Raw genomic sequence first — 23579 nt, forward strand, 5'->3', positions numbered from 1 at the left:
ATCAGAAGAGATAAGCTGCATTTTGATGGTATTCAACAAGCCATTCAAATGTTCTTCTCTGCTGGTCATTTTTTCTTTCGCTTGTTATTTACCATCTTCAACTGTCAAAGGTGGCCTTTCTTTAAACTTTTTCTGCATGAAATTCATAAGGGCAAGAAGGCATAAATAAAATTGGTAGAAGATTACTATTTGAAATAGTCATTTTTCCACTGTGAGTAGTCCGATTTTATTTCATCTTTTGATTTTTGATTTGTTAATGGAGAGAGCTAGATTGGTGTTGTTTGTGGGCTCCATTGCAGACCTAATTTCCCTAAATAAAGAACTTATACAGATCACTGCCTGCTCATGTACAGCAAGGGTCCAGTTATGCCAGATACATCTACAGGTTTGTACTTGCATGGTACTTGCATGGCATGACTTTTATAATTTCGTTTTATGGATTTTTAGTTTAAGACTTGTAATTTCTTAAAGTTGACCAAACATTTAATAAATTGTCAAATTCATTTTCAAAATTCTAATCCCACTTCTGCAAGTTCAGAGTAATCCTTGTCCTCATCCTCGAGGCCCACACATTGCTAGCCAGGCTGTATCTTTGCAGTAATTTCCCTCAGCTTCAATGCTGGCTTCCACAGCCTGCCTCCACTCCTTTTACTGTGATTTCTCCTTTTTGTTAGAAATTAGCACCTACTCTACCTAATGTATACCTTTTCCTCATACAAGGCTCTCCTATAAGGCTACTAGCAACAGTCTTGAGCATATTTCTGTTCATTCAAGTTCTGAGCACTAATTTATGTCTAGCATGTCCCTTTCTGAGTTGTCCGACAGAGAAGCTGTAGGCAACTGAAACTGTACCTTCTGTATAAATCCAAAGCACTACACATGTAAAACATGTCTAAAACAAAACTTAACTTTATTATAAACTTGGATCAATTTACATTTCAGTGATCTTGGTCGCTTGTAATTACGTAGGAATTTGAACAGGGAAAGAAGTCATCTCCGGCACTGTGCAATGCAATTTATTACAAAACAAATTCTGGAACATAATACAGACTTCGAAATGTATTTATTTGTGTGTCATCTCTGAAGTATTTTAGAAAGCTTTGCTGGCAGTTTCATTTAATTATGCAAGTTACAGCAAATGTTTTCATAACAGCAATTCACAGCCTTTACTGTGACACTACAGTTGTGGCAGTCACAGAAGGTCCCATAACATAGACTCTCAGCAATGGTATGTCATGTCAGTGTTTGTTGTTTGTTAAACTGGGTGGTCAAAATGAGACTTATCTCTCAGATTTTATATTTCCAGACACTCTCAGGCAGCTTTACAAAAAAAAAGTATCATCTGTTTTAATAAGCTAAGTGCTAATATGTGTGAAAAGAATGATTTTATAAAAGCTTTGATGCCCTGCAGGGGTAGAAAAATTATCATCCATCCAGCTGGCACCTTCACAAAGTACTAAAACCATATTAGCAACTTCTGCTTCAGTTTGCTTTTGCACTGAATCTGCAAGCATATGTTTCATTTTCAAGTTTCTGTTTTTTATTTTTCTTTGAGGTTATTTTTGCTTATGTTGTAATTTACTGAACGTTAATAAAATTATGTGCCTAAGGCCAAGTCGAACTCTCAGTGGAGAGACCACATTGACTTTGTTGATGTAGTGGGATTGGACGAAGCCTTAGGCTATGGCCATAGCAGTAAACTGGCCAGGGCCTGGGCACAGGCCTAAGAACTAGCAAGTGATCATCCATACCATTAAGTCATCAGCATGGTTCCTGGCATGGTTTTGGGTTAGGCCAACTAGCGCTAACCCAAGGACAGGGCCTCAGTACAATTGGATTAGCATGGGTCAGTGACCTCTGCCAAGTTTCATTTCAGCAATCAGGCTCTTCAGCTCAAGAAAACATCTCCTCTATGGATGCAAGTCATGACATAGCACTTGCCTTTGAGACAAAGAAACACTTCCCTCCCCTTTTACTCGGTAGTACGTATTGTATACTGTCGTGGCCAATGCTTGTAGCTGTAAGGAAAGAAAAAAAGATGTATATGATAAGTATTCTGTGTGTCAAATATCTATTTGTATCTTTACTTTTCTTTATATATGGTGGTGTCACATTTCTACATAACATCACACTAGGAGGTATAACCGGTTGGACAGTTTCAGATAAATGCGTTAACAAATATGTAAGCTCATAGCATGCAGAAATTTCAAACAAGGGCATCTCACTGTGTTAACTCGTTTTTCCTGAGACTAACTTAGATTTAGAACAGCACGACTGAGTAAGATTTTGCCCATGGTTTTTTGAAGAGTTTTTTGAATAACTGATATAACAAAAACTAGGTACTGTTTATAAATTCAATTCTATCAAGTTATATTTCAATAGAAAGAATAAAATATATTTACCTTTTTTTGTAAATATACTTCAAGCCATTCGACTGGCTGCAGTTGTAGATCACAGTTGATTTCCCATTAAAATACATTGTATCAGATAAGAAATCATCAGCCAAGCGAAACAGAAGTGCATGTCTGTGCTTCAGCCAGGGAAACACCTCATCCAGAATCACCAAAAAAATCAGACTGTTCTGTGCGCTACAAGTGTTAGTTATAAATATAGATGAGATCAGGCCTTGGATGCTATTTTAATCCCAAGAAATATATAGTTACAAACTATTTATGCGCAGATTTCATTGGCTTGATTCAGAGCTGCTGTATACTAGCAGCTATTACAGTGACCAAGAGAACGGGATGCCTATCATATGAAGTAAGGTACATGACAAAGCTCATTTAAATTTAAGAATAGTATTGATACTAGTACAAATGTCTGCCAATGGGTCATAGTGTGTTAAGGCTAGAAGTTTTTTTCTATCTACCTGAGAAGTCTCAAACCAGGGAGAAGACTAAAAATGGCATTGTTTTATGGTGGTGCTTGGTAAGCCTGGAAGAGCAGTGCCATGCCATACAAAATGTGAAAATCAGGAGAATGGCATTTTAAGCTTGTGATATGAATCCTTACATATGAGAGAGGATCAGATCTCCAGGGGACTTCAAAAGAAGACGGGGCAGCTAGTTTTTTCTGCACCATTTTTAAACCATTTAAATCCTATGCTTCAGTACCTCTGCTGATCGTGCAGCAGAACCAATGCAGAACAGCATGGCTTGGTGCTCCTAGTACCACTGGTCTCTCCCCTGTCAGCGTACCTCTTCTCGTTCTTAAAATTAATCATCAAATTTAGAGTCACAAAGAGGTTTTGCTTGGTCAGTTTGTCAGAGGCACTTAGGACTTCTTGTCTTCCCTTGTGGTCTGGGACATGGTCTTCTTCCTAAGATCAGCTGGGAATTTTACCTACCAAATTCCTTCCCGTCACAGGACCTCAGGACATTTATCTCCTACTGTCATGCTGTAGCAACTTATAGTTGTGGGGGGAATTTTTGTTTGTTCTCTTGTTTTTAGCACCACAGATCTTAAAGAGCACTAGGAAGGTTTTGTAGTGCCTTGTACGTGTGGATGGTCTGCAGTAGTTCTGTGTTAAATGTCTACTCCATGTTCATGATGCCTGAAGGCTTAATTCAGAGAATGATCCATGTGATTCCTTCCAATCCCCTACTCCACTGGAGTAAACTAAGACAATGAAGTTATGTTGGGACAAATTTCTCTAATAAACTCAAATTTTCTACCATTAACGCTGCAGTGACTCAGGTAGATTCAATGTATAACAACTATATCATGAACACAAGCACTACAGTGTTTGTTTAATGATTACATTTTTTAATTACAATTAAAAGCATCACCCACGGAAACGTTTTTTAAAGTTTAATCACTTAAACCAGGAATCATTTTTTAAAATAATGTTTAGTAAAATGTTTTAGAAGCAAAGTTGTACTTTTTTTTTTTTTTTTAACCAGTGTTTGAAAAATACTTATTTTCAGAAAAGGCTGTAAAAGTAGCAGTTGGTGAGTGGGAAAATGAAGTATTTAGAATAAAATTACGCAAACCTAGAATAAATCTCAAATATTACTGATTATTTTTAAGGCCCCTCATTCATAAAGATAATCTGCTTGATGGATAATATAAGAACATTTGTGCAGCCTATCAAAGAACAGTGCCATGTATCTGATCATAAAATCAGCAGATATAAAAAATGTCCAACTATGAAATTCCCGTGGGGGCTGGTTCTACACTGTCAAAATCAATGGCAGTTTTACCATTAACCTTAATAAATGCAATCCTGTGTCCATAAACATGCCAGGTTATCATCACTCACTAGACTTAGATTCATTCTACCTGAATTTTCAAGATGGGACTAGTAAGTCTTGAACTCCTAGGCATTTTAAATTACGTTAGACTTACAAATGAAAAACTGTTTCCTTTAAAACAAAATGGAATTTTATTAACAAACCAGCTTAAAAAAAGTTAAGTCGTTTTGCATAAAGCACTGTTTAAAACAGCGATACAATACTTACTTTCTGTAGTAATGTATAGTTTCTAAGTACCACTTGGGTAGATTCTCACTTTCTTGTACCTGTTAATTGCATGTGAAGTATGGATATACTTGTCTGAACACTGAAAAAAAGTGTTTCAGGCATTTTTCCTTCAAAGCCCTTCTTGGTTTATTTGCCATTAAGAGCATTATCTTATACTTTATATTTGTGTTGGGTCTATTGTTAAAAACTCTACAGGGTAAACAGATGTATGATTTCAATTTTATTAAGACTATATAGGCAATGAAATCTTTATGCACTAATTGATTGCTGCTTTGAGAAATAAAGAATAGTTTAAGAGAACAGTTTTAACACATCAGTGTTTAGCCATTGATACAACTTACAGGTTTTCTAATTTTTTTAGGCTTTAATTTCTGGGGACCTTGTGCACAAGTGTACCATAAACACACAAAATAGAGTGCGCATCCTGGAAAGGTCAGCGTTGATAAGGAGGTCCCTTCGTTATCTTGCAGAAGATGGCACCTGTTAGCAGATGTTGACTTTGGGCTTGATTGCTCATCTCTCCTGGGTGTTAAACAGGTGTGGTGTGACTGACTAGTCCTGTTGACTTCACAGGGACTACTCATGTAGGAGAACAGCCTTAAGGTTGTGGCCTCATGCAGAGTAACAGTTCAACAAGCAGTGTAAGAGATGTTTAGGTCAGGGAACTCGTACAACTTTCTTTGGAGTGCAAAAAAACTGAACATCTTTATGAGTGGTATAAATGCTTAAGCACTCCAGATTTACGTAGCTGCTTTTGGCTTTTATTTTTCAAAAGTTCAGGTGTAATGTGACACTCTTTTTCTGCCATAAAAATGCTTGTATTTTGTCTGGAATGTTAATTAAATGCTAGTAGTGTTCCCACATCACAACCATTATTTTTCTTTTCCATTAGTAGCAGGGATAGACGATTTAACTTCGATGATGTACTTGAGGATATTTGAGGTAGTAACTATTCTCCAAAGATTACTATGTCACATACTTCATTTTATGCCTAAATAGAGATATGAAGTACTCATCTGAGTCATTTCTGTTTGCCATCATATCTGCAAGTACATTTTTAGCAAATACATTATTCAATTGCATCATTTCTGTTAAGTTTTCTGACCTTTTACAAAAAATGTGTAAAAAACGTGCAAGTGCTTCTCCCTGGCGAGTGAGCTAATCTTCAGCTGGTGTCACACAGCTGAGAGGAACACTTACCTTACATGTGAGTTTTCTGTAGCGCCAACTCCTTGTGCTGTCCATGTCTACCTCAAAAGCACCATTCCTGTAGTGTTTGGTATTCAGCAATGTTTTTCTAGAAAACTTCAATTGTGTGGGGGGTTTCTCATTCTCAAATTGCTTCCTGTCACATTAATTTTAATAAGTAATCTTCGCTTTCATTGTTACGTAATTATTTGCAAGTGTGTGATTTGACAGAAGGTCTACTTTTTGATCTAGACTATATGCCAAGGTGACTTCAGCAAGTTCAGACTAGGTAGAACTAGTTAAAGGCCACATTTGAATCAAAAGCTGTGTTTGTATTAACCTCTGAGAAACGTGAGAGGACCGTGCCTAATTACTTAAAAGAGACTCAACAAAAATGGATTGTAGCTTGTTGATCTTCTTATTTCTTTGATAACTCAGAATAATCGTCAAGAAATATGCAGGCTTCTTTCTCAGATTCTTGAAATTTGATCACAGTGCAAAATTGTCCTTTGGCGCAAACCCAGAAATACACATCTTTGCATGATGCACCTGGACATATGTGGCAGGTCTGGTAGAATCAGCTAATTAACAACACAGGCTTAAACAGGCACCTCATCTGGCAGTGCAGTTAGTTGCCTGATGGTGCTCAGCAGGATTTGGTAGTGCTTTTTATTTTTCTATCCTAATGGTCTGCTGCCCACCTAATTTTGCCTTATTGTCAGCCACTACTTACCGCAGCTTGAGGCCCTCCCAGGAGGCTAAATTATTATCAAAGGATTAGGGAGATGTAGCCTTGCAGCTCTGACATTTCTGATTACTCGTCTATGCCAGAACACTAATTAGCTGTGACTAATTAAGAAAAATGTTCCTGCCATAGAAAACCATTTAAAAGAACTGAGAAGTAGAAAAGCAATTGAAAAGCTGAGCAGTGCTCAGATTCGCCGATGCTCTTTAGATTTTCACCAAAGTCTTAACTCACCTTTAATTATGTCTAATATTTTATAGGGAAAATAGAAAGCTCTTGATATGAGAACCTCTCTGCAGTTTTCTCTTGATCTGAAGACATTCTTGTAATTTTAAAACAGTTTGTCATGTCTTTTTTGGTAAAAGAAAGAATTTTAGGGAAAACCACAGGCAGTGTCACCAAATATGGACTGAAAAAGTTAATTACATGAACATGCTCAAATATGTGAAATTCTTCTGCAAGATGGAAGCAACACCTTGCAAGTTTACTGTTAAAGTCTTTTCACAGTTCACTAACTTGTTCATGATGTTTTCAAGTAGATTTACCTCATTTTTGGAGATAGAAATCTCTGTAATTCAACAACAGTACATTTGAAAACTGAAAAATATAACCTCCACCTGATTTTATATAGTGTATAAGTTTTCTGTGATTTCCCACCCACCCCACCCCACACACACCCCCCCTGGAATATGCTGAGAAAAGGAGTGCCCACTCTTGGAGAGTGCAGATTATGCTGCTATTAATCCAGCAAAACTCAGTACTGTTAAAATCAATAGGCCCACAACACACTTAAAGCAAAACATGCTTCAGGTTTTGCTGCTTCAGGATCAGAATACTCAGCACTTTGTAAGCTGTTCTGCACTGTAGCTGCCAGTGTTTTCTCTAGAGGAAACTGTAACGTGATGGCTGGTTTTGATATGGTTTTTATATGATACATTTCCCACTTTATCATTTTTAATGTCATTTTTAATTTCTGAATTTCCATCTTGCTGAGTACCAAACAGCCCAAAAAGATAGAAAAAGGGTTTTCTCGAGACATGATGTATCCCATAGTCCAGTCTGCATTTTGTATTCATGGAATGGATGTCTGACACCTTTTTCACACTAATTCAATCATATTATTTAAATCTTCCCAGCGGGGGGAGTAATAAACTATGAAATAGATATTCTGATATCTTGCTAAAAGGGCTCTTTGGATATAAAAGGGAAATACAGAATTATTTTGCAGGGCATTAAATCTCATATCCTGATATTCAGAACTTCTTATGCTGTCCTACCCCCTAATTTCTCTGACTCGTGTGAGAAGCTTACTTGTTTTGGGGAAGAAAAAAAAAAAGAAGTATAAATTGCTATAAAAATAAAATTTAAAATGTGCATCATGAGTCAAAAGAGGAAAAAAATGAAAAAAAATCTCAAACTCGAGATTTTAAAGCCCATCTGATTTTTTTTTTCTTAGGGAATTTTATCAGTCAGGGGTGGAACTACGAGGGGTTTTCGCTTGTTTGTTTGGGGAGGGGCTATAACATTGGGAGCTTCCAGTACAGTTTCCCCATAGACATTTCTGGTCTATACTGTTCATTCATTTATTTAACTTAGTTAAATGCATCTATCCATCACTCACAGTATCCATTCACTAAAAACAATAACAATTCTATCAAATAAAAGAGAACTCCTTCCAACATCCAGGCACAATTTAGTCCTTTAACCTTTTTATCCTGCTAGGCACAAAGTAGCAGCATCTCATTCCAGGCACAGCTTTTTTTCTTCTTATCTAGATGGCTTGAAATGTGTCTAGCAACTTAATGGAATCAATTGAGCGTGGACAACTATAAAAATATAAAATAGCACTGAAACTTTAGATGAGTCTGTCAGTAAGTGTTAACTGTGGCTGCAGCTTTCACATTCTACACAGTCAAGAGAAATCAATAAGGATTGTACCATTTATATTGTCTTACCTAATGTTTGTTCACCATGAAGTGCCAGGCACAAGCACCATCTAGGGAATATTGATTTCCTGATGTACTGTAATTCACACACGTATAAACAGCAGGAGAACCTTGTGGCTTCTCAAACCTTACTTGCAGGTTTGATATTTATACTTGTATTTCATTTGGATCAAGCTTAGTTTAAAAAGGACAATCAAGCAAAACTCTGCCTAAGTGTTTGTGAATAGATGCACGACCACATCGTTGATCATATTGCAAGAAAAATAGTGCCAGAAAGTATCAGAATGATCTAGTTGTACTATAATGAGTCTGGAGTAACAGAAAGAGGTTGCTATGTTGTAAATCAAAATAGTACCAGGTGAGGATGCTGCAGAGTGCGCTAACAAAGTCAGTGATTCGTCAGTAGAAAGAGCTTCTTAACCTGTTTGATCACAGGGAACTGAAGCTTTAGTGCTGATTTAAATGTGCAAAAGTGTTGACCTATATGGAGATGTTTTCTTTTAAATAACTTGGAAGTGTTTTGTTGTATGTTGTATTAATTTACACTGCATTGACTATCCTTTGTAGTGTACTAAAGTTGTTTACAATGTGAAAGAAAAACAGTACAAATAATGCACAGGAAAGTTGGCTCCAAAAAAAAAGTAACACAGCTGTAAAATCTGCATAGCTGAAAGGGTGCACATGGGCAATAGGGTCAGAGATGGAAAGGAGAAAACCAGGCACCTGTCCAGTCCAAGGACACTTTCTCCAGAGAGATGAGGGGAGGAGAGAAGCAAGAGGGAGGCAGGAGGGTGGACCTCTGCTCCACATTAGCACTGCTCAGCGTGGTGCCCAGTCGATGCGGCATAGGAGAGGAGTGGCTCCACCACTGTGCAACTCCCGATCAACTTCACAGCTGCGCCCAGCCCCATCGTATGCCACTGCAATAACACACAGGGTAGGCAGATGATGGGTCAAGATTGCTGAGGTGGAAAGAAATGAGCTGCCTGCAAAAACATTCATCCAGAGGAACGCAGGATGTTTTAAATACTCTAATTAAAATACGTACTTGACTTCATTCCACATGGAGCAGGGAGTCTAAATAGAAGACTCTAGCACAAGAGCTACTAACATGAGTGTAAAAGCCACAACACAGACTTTGGCTCAACTTCAGTCCACCTCACTTTTGGTACATGGTGCAGAGATGAAGAATAAACACACCTTAAGGCAGAGATGCATTCACAGTAGGTCTCTTCCTGTGGGCCCTCAGCCGGTGCTTCACTCCAGGGACTCCCAAGTCCCAGACAAATGGGCAAAAGCAGAGATAGGTGTCTCAGTTACATACCTTACAGGCAGAGTGGATCTGTTTAACCTTAAAATGTTACACATGTACTTACACAGAATCACAGAATAGTCACAGTTGGAAGGGACCTCTGGAGACCATCTAGTCCAACCCCCTGCTAAAGCAGCTTCACCTACAGCAGGTGGCACAGAGACACGTCCAGGTGGGCTTCGAATGTCTCCAGAGAAGGAGACCCCACAGCCTCTCTGGGCAGCCTGTCCCAGTGCTCTGTCACCCTCAAGGTAAAGAAGTTCTTCCTCATATACAGATGGACCTTCTTGTGTTGCAGTTTGTGCCCGTTGCCCCTTGTCCTGTCGCTGGGCACCACTGAAAAGAGCCTGGCCTCATCCTCTTGACACTCGCCTCTAAAATAATTATATTCACTGATAAGATCCCCTCTCAGCCTTCTCTTCCCCAGGCTAAAAAGGCCCAGCTCTCTCAGCTCTTCCACATAAAGAAGGTGCTTCCAGCTTGGGAAGACTGCTTAGCATTTTTGCAGCTAAGCACATTTGTAGGGTTTTTAAACCAGAGCCTGACAGCAAGAGGCGAGTGTTATAATGTGTAACAACTTGGTCATTTGTTTTGCATTATGTTCATTTGTTTATTTTAAGGATCCACACTGGCTTTCACTTCAAGGTCATTCAAGTGATGTTCCCCATTCTGTGCCTTGGAGGATGTTTGCAGATAGACCCCAAACTGCAACACAACACATCGCGTAGCCAGACTGACAGTGTCTGCTCGAGAGAGTTGTAGCACCAGAATAACCTATGGGAGTAGTGTTCGCAGATATGCTGCATATCCAGAGTGGAGCAGGGAAACTGCTGTTAGTCTCTCACAGTCATGAGCATTATGTTATTACCTAGTGTTTGAAATCAGAACAGCAACATTACATATGTCCAGATACGGAGGGAAGTTATGCATGTCTAATTTTGCAGACTTCCAGTTTCCCAGCGCATCTACCATATGTGAAGAAGACAGGAAAAAAATGAAGGTCACAAACATTATAAAGTAGCATAAATATTGTAAATTGCTGTTTGGCAACCACTATACAATACAGGGAGAAATGAGTACTGTATATTTTGTGTTAAAAGTGATATTTATTTGTAAGTTGGCAGCAGTTCCATAGCAACTAGCCAGCTTTTAATTATAAGCCTAAAATATGAAAAAAATATTTTCCTTCTAAAAGGCAGTCTTTTCATATGTTAGATGTTCTTTGTTATTTTAGAATTATGTCCTTTTTGCCTAGGAATTTCAAAGATGTTGAATAAGCTTTTAAATGATCCTCGTTCTCTTTTCTTCTCATTACTGATTGCCTAATTTTGTTTCCTTGTATTACCAAAACATCCTATCCAACAACTGTCAACGTGTTTGTCATCGTAAGTCCGCTGAACAGGGTCTTTCTGTCAAGGTTTGGGTTCCTCTTTCTGTTGAGCTCCTTTCCCTTTTCTCCTGATGGCTTTGGGAGTGACAGTGTGAGTCCTTCATTCAAATAGGCAGGGATGAGACTGACTAAAGACTAAAGTGTTTGTTTCATCAATTAGTCATTCTTAAGAAAAACAAAATATTTTTTTTTGAGCTCCCTGAGAGCTTCATTGGAGTAATGGCACAAAGAAGGCAGAAGAGAACCAAAGGAAGAATCCCACTGGAAGGAAAAAAAAACTTTCTTCCTCAGCCAAGCAAGAGTGCAAGAGGCAAGTTAATAAATCTGCTACAATCACACAGACACAAAGAAATAAAAAGGAAGAAGGGAAAAAAAAGCAGAAAAAAATGTACCCGAACAATTTGGAATTTGAAATGACCAAGTTAAAGAAATCTTGGTCCTGATCCCTGTATCACAAGAAGTATGAGTGTTGAAGCAGACGGTAATATCTGGTTTCTTTCTCACTTCTTCTTTTCTGGTACATGTAGCTGTAAACTTAACGCTACAAACATTTTTGCACATTCCAAAGCCGAAGTTCAAAACACGGCTTAGCATTTCAGGCTTAGAGGAGGAAGCAAAATATGGAAGCTGGCTGAAAGCCTGGGACGTTTTCAGGAAAATGCCTTGATAAGTGGTGCTGAACGTTAGAAGTGTAAGACACTGGTGGGGTGGAAGAGGTGTGTGTCAGGGGCTCTGTGCAAGGTAGGAGCACGTGAGGGAGCCCAGGGCTTGGAAGCATTACAGCAGAAATGAATGATCCAGCAACAGGGGGGACTTCTGGACAGGTCCTTGGATGAAAATGTGCAAAGGAACTGCAGTAAAATGAGGAGCAGAGTTAAATAGAGGGTTTTCATATGACAATATTGATTTAATAATTTGTATTTTCCAGATCAAGGGGGTTTAAATATCTGATTTTTGGTGTAGGGAAAAGGCTGCATTCGTTTGTACTGTCTGCTAATCCCATGGTTCCAACAAAGCTAACTCGATGTATTTTCCACTACTGCTTAGTTTAATCTTCATTTCTTTCAGGTTTTTTTAAAAGAAAATTCCTAGGGAAAAAAAATGCAAAAGGAATAAATGTAGTGGCATCATGGTGACCTCCAGAACCAATAGTATTCTCTTTGAACTTTGTGAACATTTGAAAAAATGCAAAAGTAAGCCCCCTAAGCTTTCCTGGTCTGCTGTCTGTATATTAAAGGATATATACTATTATTGGATGAAAGCTAAAGTACGTTAAAATACCCTTTCAGTTTTAATATTTGTATGGATTGTATTTCATATATTTTAAATACTAGTAAACGTAATGTGTCCTAATACATTAAATATACAGGAAGTGAACACATAGGTGAAGCAGTGCTTGATCAGTGCCCATAAAATGGAGCCACAGTTCTAACTCTTGGCACAGTCCTAATGTCAGCTGTTTCCCCCATATCCATTCGGCTATGAAATTTATGCCACATAAATTTTTTTGTGCAGTCATAGCAGTGCTTTGAATCAAAAGGTAGGTCAATTTTTCATGTTTCAGAGAAATAATATAAATTTCTTGGATGTCCTAAACAGAAAGATTACTACCTTGCCAAAAACCAAACAGCCAGAAGCACTAGGGTAGCTGTAAGAATAGCCAGGCTACAAGTGGCCTTGAAAACTTCATTGTATCTGGACATGGTGTGATTTCTATTTCTACAGTCAGAGGCCAGCTAACTGACCACTTGTGCCAACTGAATCTTACCGTCTCTACTGTAGAAGCACATCTCAATAACAAAGAATTCTCTGTTGATGCAGAACAGTAACGTTGAGACACGCACGCACACACTATCACCTTTGCACGGTCTTCCCATGAAGGCAAAGTTCTGGATTTTGGTAAGAGTATTTTTTCAGGGATGGCACTGTAAACCTGGGTGCTCAGAGTCAAACCTAGCTGAACATTTTATGTTATGGCACTGTGAGACTATGTATAACAAGAAACCACATCCTTGTGGGGTTGGACAATATGTCACAGAAGGACAGTGGCTGTCACCATGAAGCCACGTGGAGCTAATTGTGGGGTGGGAAAACTCTTGCATGAGAGCTTTCTCTCCTCCCAGGTTTCCCCAGCTTCTGTTCCTTCATTTTCCTGGTCACTGACACAGTTATCCTCATTGAAAATGCAGCTGGAAGTGCCTCACAGACTGGTGCACATCTATGACCAGTGCAATATAGAAAAGTCAAGTCACTGGGGAAGTAATTTCTTCCTCTCAGAGGAGTGAAAATACAGGAAGGACTGGTGGGAAGGCACTACCTCACTAGTCAACAAGTTCTGGTCTCCCTCCATTAGAAGAAATTGCTATTTTAACCAGTTCATAAATTGCCCATGTCAGGAAGCAGAACTGATAGGCTTGGAAGAGAGTACAAACAAAATTTCAGCATGTTGAAACATTACATTTTCTGTTTATGTCTACCTACAGCGGCTCCGACCTTCAAAGTTTTCTCAGGCTTTCTTAACCAAAAGGCTACCTAAACCTGAGCAAAAAGCATAAACATCTTATGCAATGCTGCTTCATTGTGGCTTTTAGTCTGCAATTAAATATTTTTCTTTTCTGCAGAAACATAAAGATATTTTGAATGTTAATTACTTCTTCTGACTTGATTTCTTATTTTGGTGTTCCTGCGTGTACATACCTTCTGATGTATCATGGTGGCCCACAGGTTAAGACATCCTCCCCCAGGTTTGGGGTTTTTTTTAAGAGTTTACCAAGGCTTCCCAGCCTTCAGAAGAATGTATGAACTCATCACTACTCCGGTAAAAATCCTCATTTAAGTGGATGATGTCTATACCTAAACTTGAAAATACAGCTATAACTTCTAAACCTCAGTGTTTCCAGACGCTACAAATGACACTTGTTTCCCTCATTAACATTCAACTAAGGAAGTCAGTGTGATTGTTCATATTTTGCAAGGAGGGAAACATATTATGAAACTTAGGAACTTTTTTCTAATTTTTGCTGTTTGCATTTTTAAAAAATAGCTTTTTCGTCATTCAACATTTTTGTAAATATAAAAGTTCCTTGGTGCGCTGCTAGTGCACACTGCTAGCTATCAAAATCTGGAAACAACATTGCAGCATTGCCTTTTAATAAAAACTAGGCATTTTAGCATTTAATATTCAACATGCTCGTAGTCTTTCTTATGCATTTTAGCTTATGCTGCCTTTGATGTGCAGTTTCTTCAGTGAGAAGAATACTTGTTATTGTTTCTGGTAGGAAAAGTAGAGCCGGAGGAAGTAAAAACATCCCGTTGTCGTCTGAGCAACTCAATTCCTGATCAATAGTGCAATAAAGGCTTCGGTAGGAAGATAAAATGCGGTTCCTAGAAAAGCTGTTCCCCCTGCCATATTCTGCAGAAAAAGCATTTTGACAGAGCCCATTTATCAAGAGCAGGCAAGATACAGAAACTCGACGGGGTCTTGTGTCTCAGGCATGAGGGATAACAGCCCTAGAAGGACTAAAGCATTGTGTATTAGTATGTATTGAGCCTCCTTCCAGGTGGCAAACAGCTGCACCTTTTTATAAAACTTCAAAAATAAATCTGAAGTGCTGGCTTTCAGCCGATAAGTGTTATATTTAATTGAACCGTTTGGCGAATGTTATAGCTCAGGCACCCAGAAAGATGGTGAATATTTAATATATTTGTTTTGTATTTCCACTGGTCAACAGAATAATGAAATTCCTTAACTACTTCTCTTTAACTTGCCTGAAGAAAGCACGGTATGTTGCTAAATCGCTTTTCACTGGCCCTGCCGAGAAACAACTTTAATCCTTGTTAGAAAATTGCAGAGTCTGGGCCTGACAAAGAGCTCATGCCTGGCGCATTGTGAGCGCTGGGAGCGGGGCGAGGGGAGCCCTTTACAGCTGCGTGCCTCTAGCCCGCCTGAGCTGGACTATTTAGGCGAGGAGGTTTGTCAATTCCTCCCGACAATGGAGCGAGTTTTTCAACGCCTGTAGCCACGCCGAGCCCCGTTGGGGATCAATGCTGGCCATTCAAGCTGCACCCTCTTTCATTGCTTTGGTTTGTTAATTTAAGACTAAAGGTCCGCTGAGGGGGTTTAGGGTGTTTAAGAAAGCTGATGAACTGTTTAAGAAATCTGATGAACTGAGAGCGTTTATAGCCCTGGTGTGGCAACTATTGGCACTGAGGGAGCTGTGTCCTCGTTGACCCTCTTGTTATTAAAAATGCACAAGTGCTGCGCTTCTCAATATTTCAACACTCTTTCATTGTCAATACCACCTTCTGAGCCCTTCAGCTTGTTGCTTGCTCTAAAGATCTTCTTAGATTGGGTTTGAAAACTTCACCTTAAACACTAGATTAGACTGATGTTCTGTTTTCCGTGCTCCTGTTGATTTGTTGAACCTTCCCAGGGCTGGAAAGCAAGTAGCAGCTTGATGGGGAGATGGGCTGCTAATATGATTTACCAGTCTACAGTCATGCACAATAAGTGTGAATAAATACAGGGGTCTCACAGAGTCAACCCTAGCCTTTCCTTTTCTCTTATTTTTTTACTTTAAAAGAGGTATCTCAGGAAAATGAAGTGAGTAATGCATGCCCTTACAGGAGCTGGATAAGCTATGAATAAGAAGACGGGGGGGCAGTGAACGGGAGCAGGGAGGTAAACATTTTCGTTAGAGTGGTTGGCTGCTGTTACATGCTGATGTGAAAAACATATTTAATAAACACTTCCTGCTTTATTCTTGCATAGGAAACAGCAAAGAATATGGCATTAATACCATATAATTGACATCTGCAAGAGCTGCATTGTCCTTTCAGTGCTATTGTTACTAGCGGGAAAGTGACTTTTTCTTAAACCAGATAGAAGGATTTCTTTTTAATTATTACTACTTGAAAACTTGTAATCACCAGACCATTATCTAACTGCCGAAGCACTTTTGAGTTTGCAACCAGTTCCTGTAAGTCACAGTAGATGCATCCCTGCCTCTGTAACGTGTTCATGGTTGTCAGAATGTGTGGCCTTGGGTTCCACCTCTGAGAGGCATTTGCAGTGCTGTGCATTTTAACAGGCTCCGAAAGAAGCGATAGGGTGATACTTACTTCTCTTCTTACGAAGTCCAGCAGATTTATGTTTATGCAGCTTCAGCCTGAAGTGATCAAAATTGGTGGGTATAAGGCTATAACATAACTTCTTAATAAGGAATAGGAATCCCACCCACAAGTACCTCTAGGAGGACTCTAAAAATATGCTGGATGTGATTTTTCTTGAAAACACTGCGGCAATTCAAAATAAGAATACATCTTTTTCTAATACTATAGCTATACTATACTATATTTCTAATAATATAGTCATATTTTTTCTGAAAAGGTATGTTGACAGAGGAGCAAGTACCATAGTATCATTTCACAATCACCGAATTAAACAGTTCTACTGAAAGTTTAACATACCAAAGCTAGTCAATAAAACATATTACATTGTTTTTATTCACAAATTTGAGTAGCAAAATTAATTCCCTCTGATTTTTTAGCTTTGTTTTCAGTGTATGCAAGCATATCACAGATATGTATGGAGAGTCTTAATTTTTACTGCATCCATCTTAGTTAAGTTGTCTGGCTGGGCTTCAAAACACGTTTTGCCAGAAGACTGGGACTGGGTCTATCCTTAGTGATCTGGCACAATTCAGTGGTGTTGCATGGGGAAACCAATCACAGAATTTTTGATTCTGTCTGCAATTTGTTTGTGTGACTAAGTTTCAGCCCCTTCTGCTTCCTACCTGCTACAAACTGTATACATTGTGGATGTGTTATTGGATTTTTTTATGGAAGAATATCAGTTTTGAGAAAACTCCACTACTAAAACCATTCTCTTTCCCATTACTATGTTACAGATTAACAACTGTAGAGTCTGAGTGATAATGTAATAACTGACCTCATCTTACTGCAGTGAACAATAGATATTCTGGGTAGAATGCTTGGCATATTAATGTTTATGTTTATTAGATCAATAGAGTTTCCTGAGTGAATAAGCTCAACTGTATTTTATTCTCTAGACATTAGTATATATACAGATGTCATATAGTTTACAGCTGCCACTTAGTAACAACTCTGTCACATTAAAAATATTTTGCAGGTACTTATAAAGGAAATCAAAACCAGCATGCATGTTTGGGGTGAAATAATGTAATAGCATGAGAATGTCAGTCAGTGGTAAAAACCCATTATTTTATGGATATCCGATCAGTCCCATATTTTATTGAATAAATCAAATTACTTATATGAAATGTGCAGCTATCTGCCTTTTGTGTGGTGTTTGTTCACTTCTGTAAAATACTAAATTAATAGGATAAACTCTAAAATGTGAATAATTTATTTGCAGTGATTTAAAATTATAATACATTTTAACACATTATACAAAATAAATGGAAGCCGTTATTATATGACAATCTTATTTCAAACTTACCTTAAAACTGATAGTTACAATGACACGAGACTGTTTCTTTACATATATTCACTGTATGTCTTCAAAGCTTTTTCCAGAGAGCTTACATTTTGATGAAAAGATTCTAGTTCTGTCTTTTGTTACATCCAGTAGCCCGTAATTTGTCTTCATTTTTTCAATATATACTTCATTTTATTCGTTAATGTAGAGGTGGCTAATGAGATATGTTAGACCCTTCCTTTGAATTACTTCATGACATATACCTTGCCTAACATGCTGCATTTTAAAATGTGCAGTTTCCTCTCTTTGCATATCTGTGTATTTTGTAAAGACACAGGAAATTACATTAGAAAAGAATTTAAGCTGCTTCCCTGTGGGGAAAGAGACTAGAAACAGACCTACGACACAAACTCTTTTAATCTCTCACTGCTAAAATGAAAAACAAAAAAAACCCTTCCTTTTTACAGTTTGACTAAATGACATCTGGTTGGTATTTTACAGGAGAGGGAGGAAAACTGCCACAACTATGTTTAGTAAAATCTCCTTTAATCCAGTTAATGTGAAAGGACTATTTATAGTAGCTATTTGGATCTGAGCGTTTTTTTACAGTAACATAGACACCAACAGCAGAGAGCTTATTCTTACCCCATCCGTTTGTGAAGCTTTGAGGGAAAACATACCCATGCCTAAGATAAAAAGAGGAAATAAGGTAGGCTGTAATTATAATTAATAATTAATGTAAAACAAAACCTTAACGTGGTTATTTTGGGAGGGGCAGAGCGGTGTTTTCATCATGCTGAAATACAGTTTCCATGGATTTCTGAATATTTTTTTTTGCTTAATACAGAAGTGATTTAAAAGAAAAAAGCAAGACATTGCATATTCTGTCTGATGCTGTTTTCCTGTCTGGATCAGGAAATCTAGGTATCGCAAATTGTCTCTCAAGATACCCTACCTATTTTTTCCCTTGCTGTTTTGGCTGTCAATTCTCTCATGTAATTGTGTATTTAATATCCATTCTTACTGACAGATAGCAAAGTGCATAACGCTGTTTTTCTTGAAAATGTTGTAACTGAAAGATAAAATGGCAGTTGCTAATTCATGTAAAGAACAGTCTAGGTCAAGTTGTTTGATTTCCTACTGACCCATGCCATTCTCTTAACAGGAAATTATATCACTGTTGACTTTAAGTGCTGATCTGTGATCATTTCAAAGTGTTTCATTACCTCATTACCAAATCTGTTAAATGAATACTGCAGAGTTGTTTGGTGTTGGGGTTTTTTATCCTTCTTTTCAGCAATGGTATAGCAGCTCCATGAAAGTCATATGCATGTGGTTGGCTGATAGATTAGACCTTCAGCTTCACATCTACCAACTGAAGACTCTCATCAAGATAGTAAAGGTAAAAAATCTGTTTGTGTTAGACTGCATAGTAAAGAGAGAAAAATGATAAAGTATTAACATGGATAAGTATAAATCTCCCTAAAAGTTAGGTAATGTGGAATAAAGTTTCAACCTTACGTAGTTTTAGGTTGGGTTTTTTTTTTTTTTCTGTTGTAGCAAATTTCAGAAGAAAGAAACTACCTATGTATTAAAACCTCTAATGTTAATTATATGTGCACTTGTAGTATAGTAACTGTCACCTATTCTGGTCTCATCTCAGTGACAATTAAGATTGTTTTCAGGAATTTTAACAGATTACTGCTAGCCATCCAGCAATACCTAATATAGGTATGCCTAATAAATTATTGTTTGTCATATTACAGATATTTTTTAATTACCCTAATCCCAATTGTATTATTTCTCCACTTTTCCCAGTCTCCTAAAAAGTAACTATTTTCTTTTTTATGTGCATGTGTTTACTAGGTTCAGTTGGAAAACAATATTCTAGATAACATTTTCTAAGCTTTCATACTCCGGGATAAGTATCAATAGAAATACCGATCCCTCCAGTCCAGTCCTCTGTCATTTACACTGGCCAATGTCAAATGATTGTAAGCAAAGTGGAAAATACCTTGAAATAGGCAATTATGGGTTACCCTACCATAAAAGCAAGTTTCCTCCTAACTCCCTTTCAGATCTTAGTTAACACCCTTAGGCAAGAGACGGAAAGCCATTTCAGATTTTTTCCCTTTTTAATGCTGTCTTGTTTAACTCTGAACATTCTTGTTATCTGTATAAATGCAGAATAAGAAGCACCTGTTGTCACTGGTGACTTTGATTTCTTCAAAATATTTTCTCCTTAAGTTCATGCCAGACTGTAAAGTCAGAAGCATTTTAACTTGTGGACACCGGAATTGCAACTGCAACTTTCAGGATTTACTTACCTAAAAGAAAAAAAAAGCGAGAGAGAGTTGCAATGCAAGCAAATAGTCATAAATATGATGGCATCATGGCTCCCTGAACCAAGCTTAGCTTTGCTATTTTTGACCTTAACTGATTTCTCTGGGAACAGGATTTGGCTCTTCATTATATTACAAGCCAAAACAGCAAAAGCAGTTTGCTATTTGTTGTTGAAATGAATGGCACTTGTGAAAGGTTTAAAGCTCTTCTCAAGTGAAGGGAGTTATCATCCTCCGGGGGGAAAAAGGTGTCACAGGAGCTAAAACCTGTGCCCAGTGAGATCTGAGAATGGGCAGGCTAAATTATACCAGTAAAATATCACCTGGGAGATTTAAAGAGGTTCTCACAAAACCGAGCGTCAGGTGAACAAGCAGCACTCCCAGCCAGCCTTCCCTCTGCTGCCTGGCGCACCCATCAGCCTGGTTCCAAAGAAGTAGGCTCCCGCTGGCAGGGGGGACACGATGGTCACGGCAGCAGCCTTGCTGTGCTCATGCACCTGGCTTGCTTTGCACATAGTGTGTTACTCCATGGCGTCTCCTGTGGATACGGAAGATTGAAGATGATGTCAGTCATAGACATTCTGGTCAATGTACTGGAAGACAGAGACTGTTGTCCACCTGTGTTTTGGTGGTTGAAGACAGAACTGGTAAAAGAGGAACTCAGGAGACTGGAGATAAGAAACAGTGGTTCAAGCAGAGTACCCTAAGAAGCTTTCACTGCTGCAGCCTAGCTGGGGAGAGGCACAGGGGGAGGCCCAGGTCCTCCAAACTCCAGAGTGAATGAAGGCACTTCTCTGTTTGCTGTTGGAAAAACTCGGAGGCTGTGTTGCCCCTGACATCTCTTGAAAATATTCCAAAAAAAAAGAAGCGGGAGGTTTATTTTTAAAGGTCATGGAATGAGTAAGAAATAGATGATTCTAGATGATTCTTTCATGTTTGGATGCAGCAAAAGTCATGGCGTTATTAAGAATGACCAGAAGAAGAAACATGGTTTGTTCCCATTAAAGCCTTTGTGATGGCATAAAGATATCATTAGACGTCTGAGACACGTGCAGAGGGATGTGACTGAAGAAGAGTCAAGGACCAAGAGGAAAGTTAGGGAGAAATGAAAAATTAAGCTTGGAAGTGAACATTATAATCCTGCAAAAGTGTGTCAAGAGAAGAGCAATGACTGAACCCCAGAGTGCTGGTCTGAGAATGGGAGGAATACAATGTAAAACTGAAAAAAAAATTCTGTAGGACCTGTTAGCAGCATAAAAGGAAATTGAATGCACAGTGTTATAAAAAAGGAATGCAATGGTGACACTTGAAAAAGACCAGGCAGGGTACTTGCAGGAGTATGTGAGGAAAACATAAGCTGCATCCATTGACTCTGAAGCTGACCTATGAAAGTCAAATAAATCTCAGTTGCAGTGATTCAAACAAGGTTTAAATAATCATCACAGTGGCAGGAAAAAATCTCCCATCTGAATGTTACCTGGTTTGAGAGGTGTCTTTTGCAGTTCTCTGAAGTATTGAGTGAAACAAGAACAGCTCTCCTCTTCTCTTTCCCTAAGGGTTGTGCACCGTCTCCTCCAGCAGAGGCATGGGCCTGATGATAACCTTTCATTATCTTCCTTTTTCTTTTTCTCATATTCTCTTCCATAAACATTGGGAACTCATAGTAACAGTGCACACAAAATAACAAAACAAACTAGAGCAACTTGTCCTTCTTCAGCTTTTTAGGCTAACTTCAGGAAAAATCATTTCAAACGTGTTGCAACTTAAAAAAAGAAGGTAGAGTAAATGATTTTCCATATGCTCACTTGAACATAGCATCAATGAATAAAGTAGTTCCACTCAGAATTCTTACTTGATAGAAAGTCAAAGAAGAAAGTCATATCTGCTAGTTCATAGAAACCCTGGATACCAGGGAAACAAAACATTCTCAAGTGAAAAAAAAAAAAAACAAACAACAGATGTAGATGTGAGTCAAAATGTAGACGACAGTGTAAATTAACTGGCTGAAGTAGTCACCTGAGAAATGTTTACGTTATAGACCATGATCTAAAATGTATCTTATTTTTCCACACTTGTCTTATAAATGTAAAGATAAATGCCAATAAAATCATATTATGGGGAAAGAGTCAGACATTCACATTTTATATGAAATGACAGAACTACCTGTAGCTAAATTCATATTTCAATATGCTGTTAGAAAAAATCTTTGGTTTTTATTGAATCACTGAGACAAATGGAAGTTACTGAGAACTCAGCATACAGTTACAGAAATGTAGTACAAAACACAGTCTCTTAAAGGAATAACATCAAAGCATGGCTTGTAGGCTCTCTAGAGTTTATAGGAATTTCATGCAACCAAGACTGCAAAATCTTTATCAAACTCTAGATGATAGGTCCCTAACTGCAGGCAGAACAAAGCTGTTCCACTGGCATGCTAGAAATAGCCAGCGTGTAGCAGAAGGCTGCTCAGACTTGCTCAGGTCCGATTCAAGATGTTTTATTTTTGCTGCAGAAAACCTACCGAGACTTCAGGTTGCAAGGCGTGCTGGAGGGAACACTGAACAGTAAAACCTACGATACCGTTCACAGCCGTCTGACCGTAGAGGAAGCCACAGTATCAGTCACGGATGCGGGAGGACTTCAGGGCATTACTATGAAAGACAGTGATGAGGAGGAAGGATGATACTATTTCACCAAGCATTTGGAGTTCGGGTGTGATGGTCTGAGGGTGGGGGTTATCTCTGGCTTGGGGTTTTTTTAGTAACTTGTCCTTGTACTTGCGTTTATAGTTTTGCCTTATGATATAGGTGCAGAAACTTAATTTGCTCTGTTTTTTTAAAAAATTTAAAAAAAGAAAGTAAGATTATCAGAGGAAAAGTGCCAAGGACTTTTTCAGAACAATGGTTGTAGCATATTTTAATGTATAGCTTTGCTTAGAGCTGCAAGAACACTGGCATGGAGTTTGAGTTCTACTTGTGATTATGTTTCTTTCCCTTTTGTTCGTTACCATTCATTCTTGTATCTCCATCGGGTATTGACGTCCTGTGCAGAAAACAAAATGTGTGCCTCACTTAAAATACAACTATACCAGAAATCATTCTTGGAATAAGTCAGTGCCCTAGGTAAAAAAATAGTGTATTTTCAGGATTACATTTTGTTTACCTTTTTTTGTGCTTAATTTTACATTATTATGCGATGCGCATTAAAAATTTTAATCTTGGTTCTTTGTATTTTGCAGTTGGTATATAAATAGTAGGACTTCAAGGACAGTCAAACACATACAAACTACTTAGGAGTGTTGTGTCTATTCATTTTGCAAGTTTAAAGGTATCTCATCATGTTGGATGTCAGTAAGCTTGCCATCAATGTTGCTATTTCTGTGAAAAATTTCAGGCAATAAGAACACATTTTGTCGTGACCACTTCTGTATCTACCCAAGTTTGTATAGAATTCTACAATTAAAAGATGTTTTCAATATTTCAAACCATTTCAACTGTTGCGTGATTCCTCATGAGAACAAGGATTTTTAAAGATTATTCTATTTAGTTTCTATAGTGATTTATAGTCAATATTTTTTTTATAGAGCAGATATATATATATAAATATCCAAAGACACAATGCCTTGATAAAGGAAAAAAAAGCAAACAAAAACCCTCACGAGCAGACAAACAGAGAGTGCCTGCTGCCTGATTTTCTATACCCTCAATATGACCTG

General features: G+C 38.1%; 1 protein-coding gene across 1 annotated transcript in view; it reads left to right on the forward strand.

Annotated features, from left to right (window-relative positions):
* CADPS2 (calcium dependent secretion activator 2) overlaps positions 1–23351 on the forward strand; it is a 323439-nt gene extending 300088 nt beyond the window's left edge. Inside the window, exons 27-28 of the mRNA XM_037389390.1 lie at positions 18820–18924; positions 22377–23351. Of these exons, the coding sequence (XP_037245287.1) occupies positions 18820–18924; positions 22377–22547 (276 nt within the window). The 3' untranslated portion in view covers positions 22548–23351. The remainder of the gene's footprint in view (positions 1–18819; positions 18925–22376) is intronic.
* Positions 23352–23579: the final 228 nt, after the last annotated feature.

This window comes from Falco rusticolus, chromosome 5 (genome assembly GCF_015220075.1).
Source record: "Falco rusticolus isolate bFalRus1 chromosome 5, bFalRus1.pri, whole genome shotgun sequence".
Classification (NCBI taxonomy): Eukaryota; Metazoa; Chordata; class Aves; order Falconiformes; family Falconidae; genus Falco; species Falco rusticolus.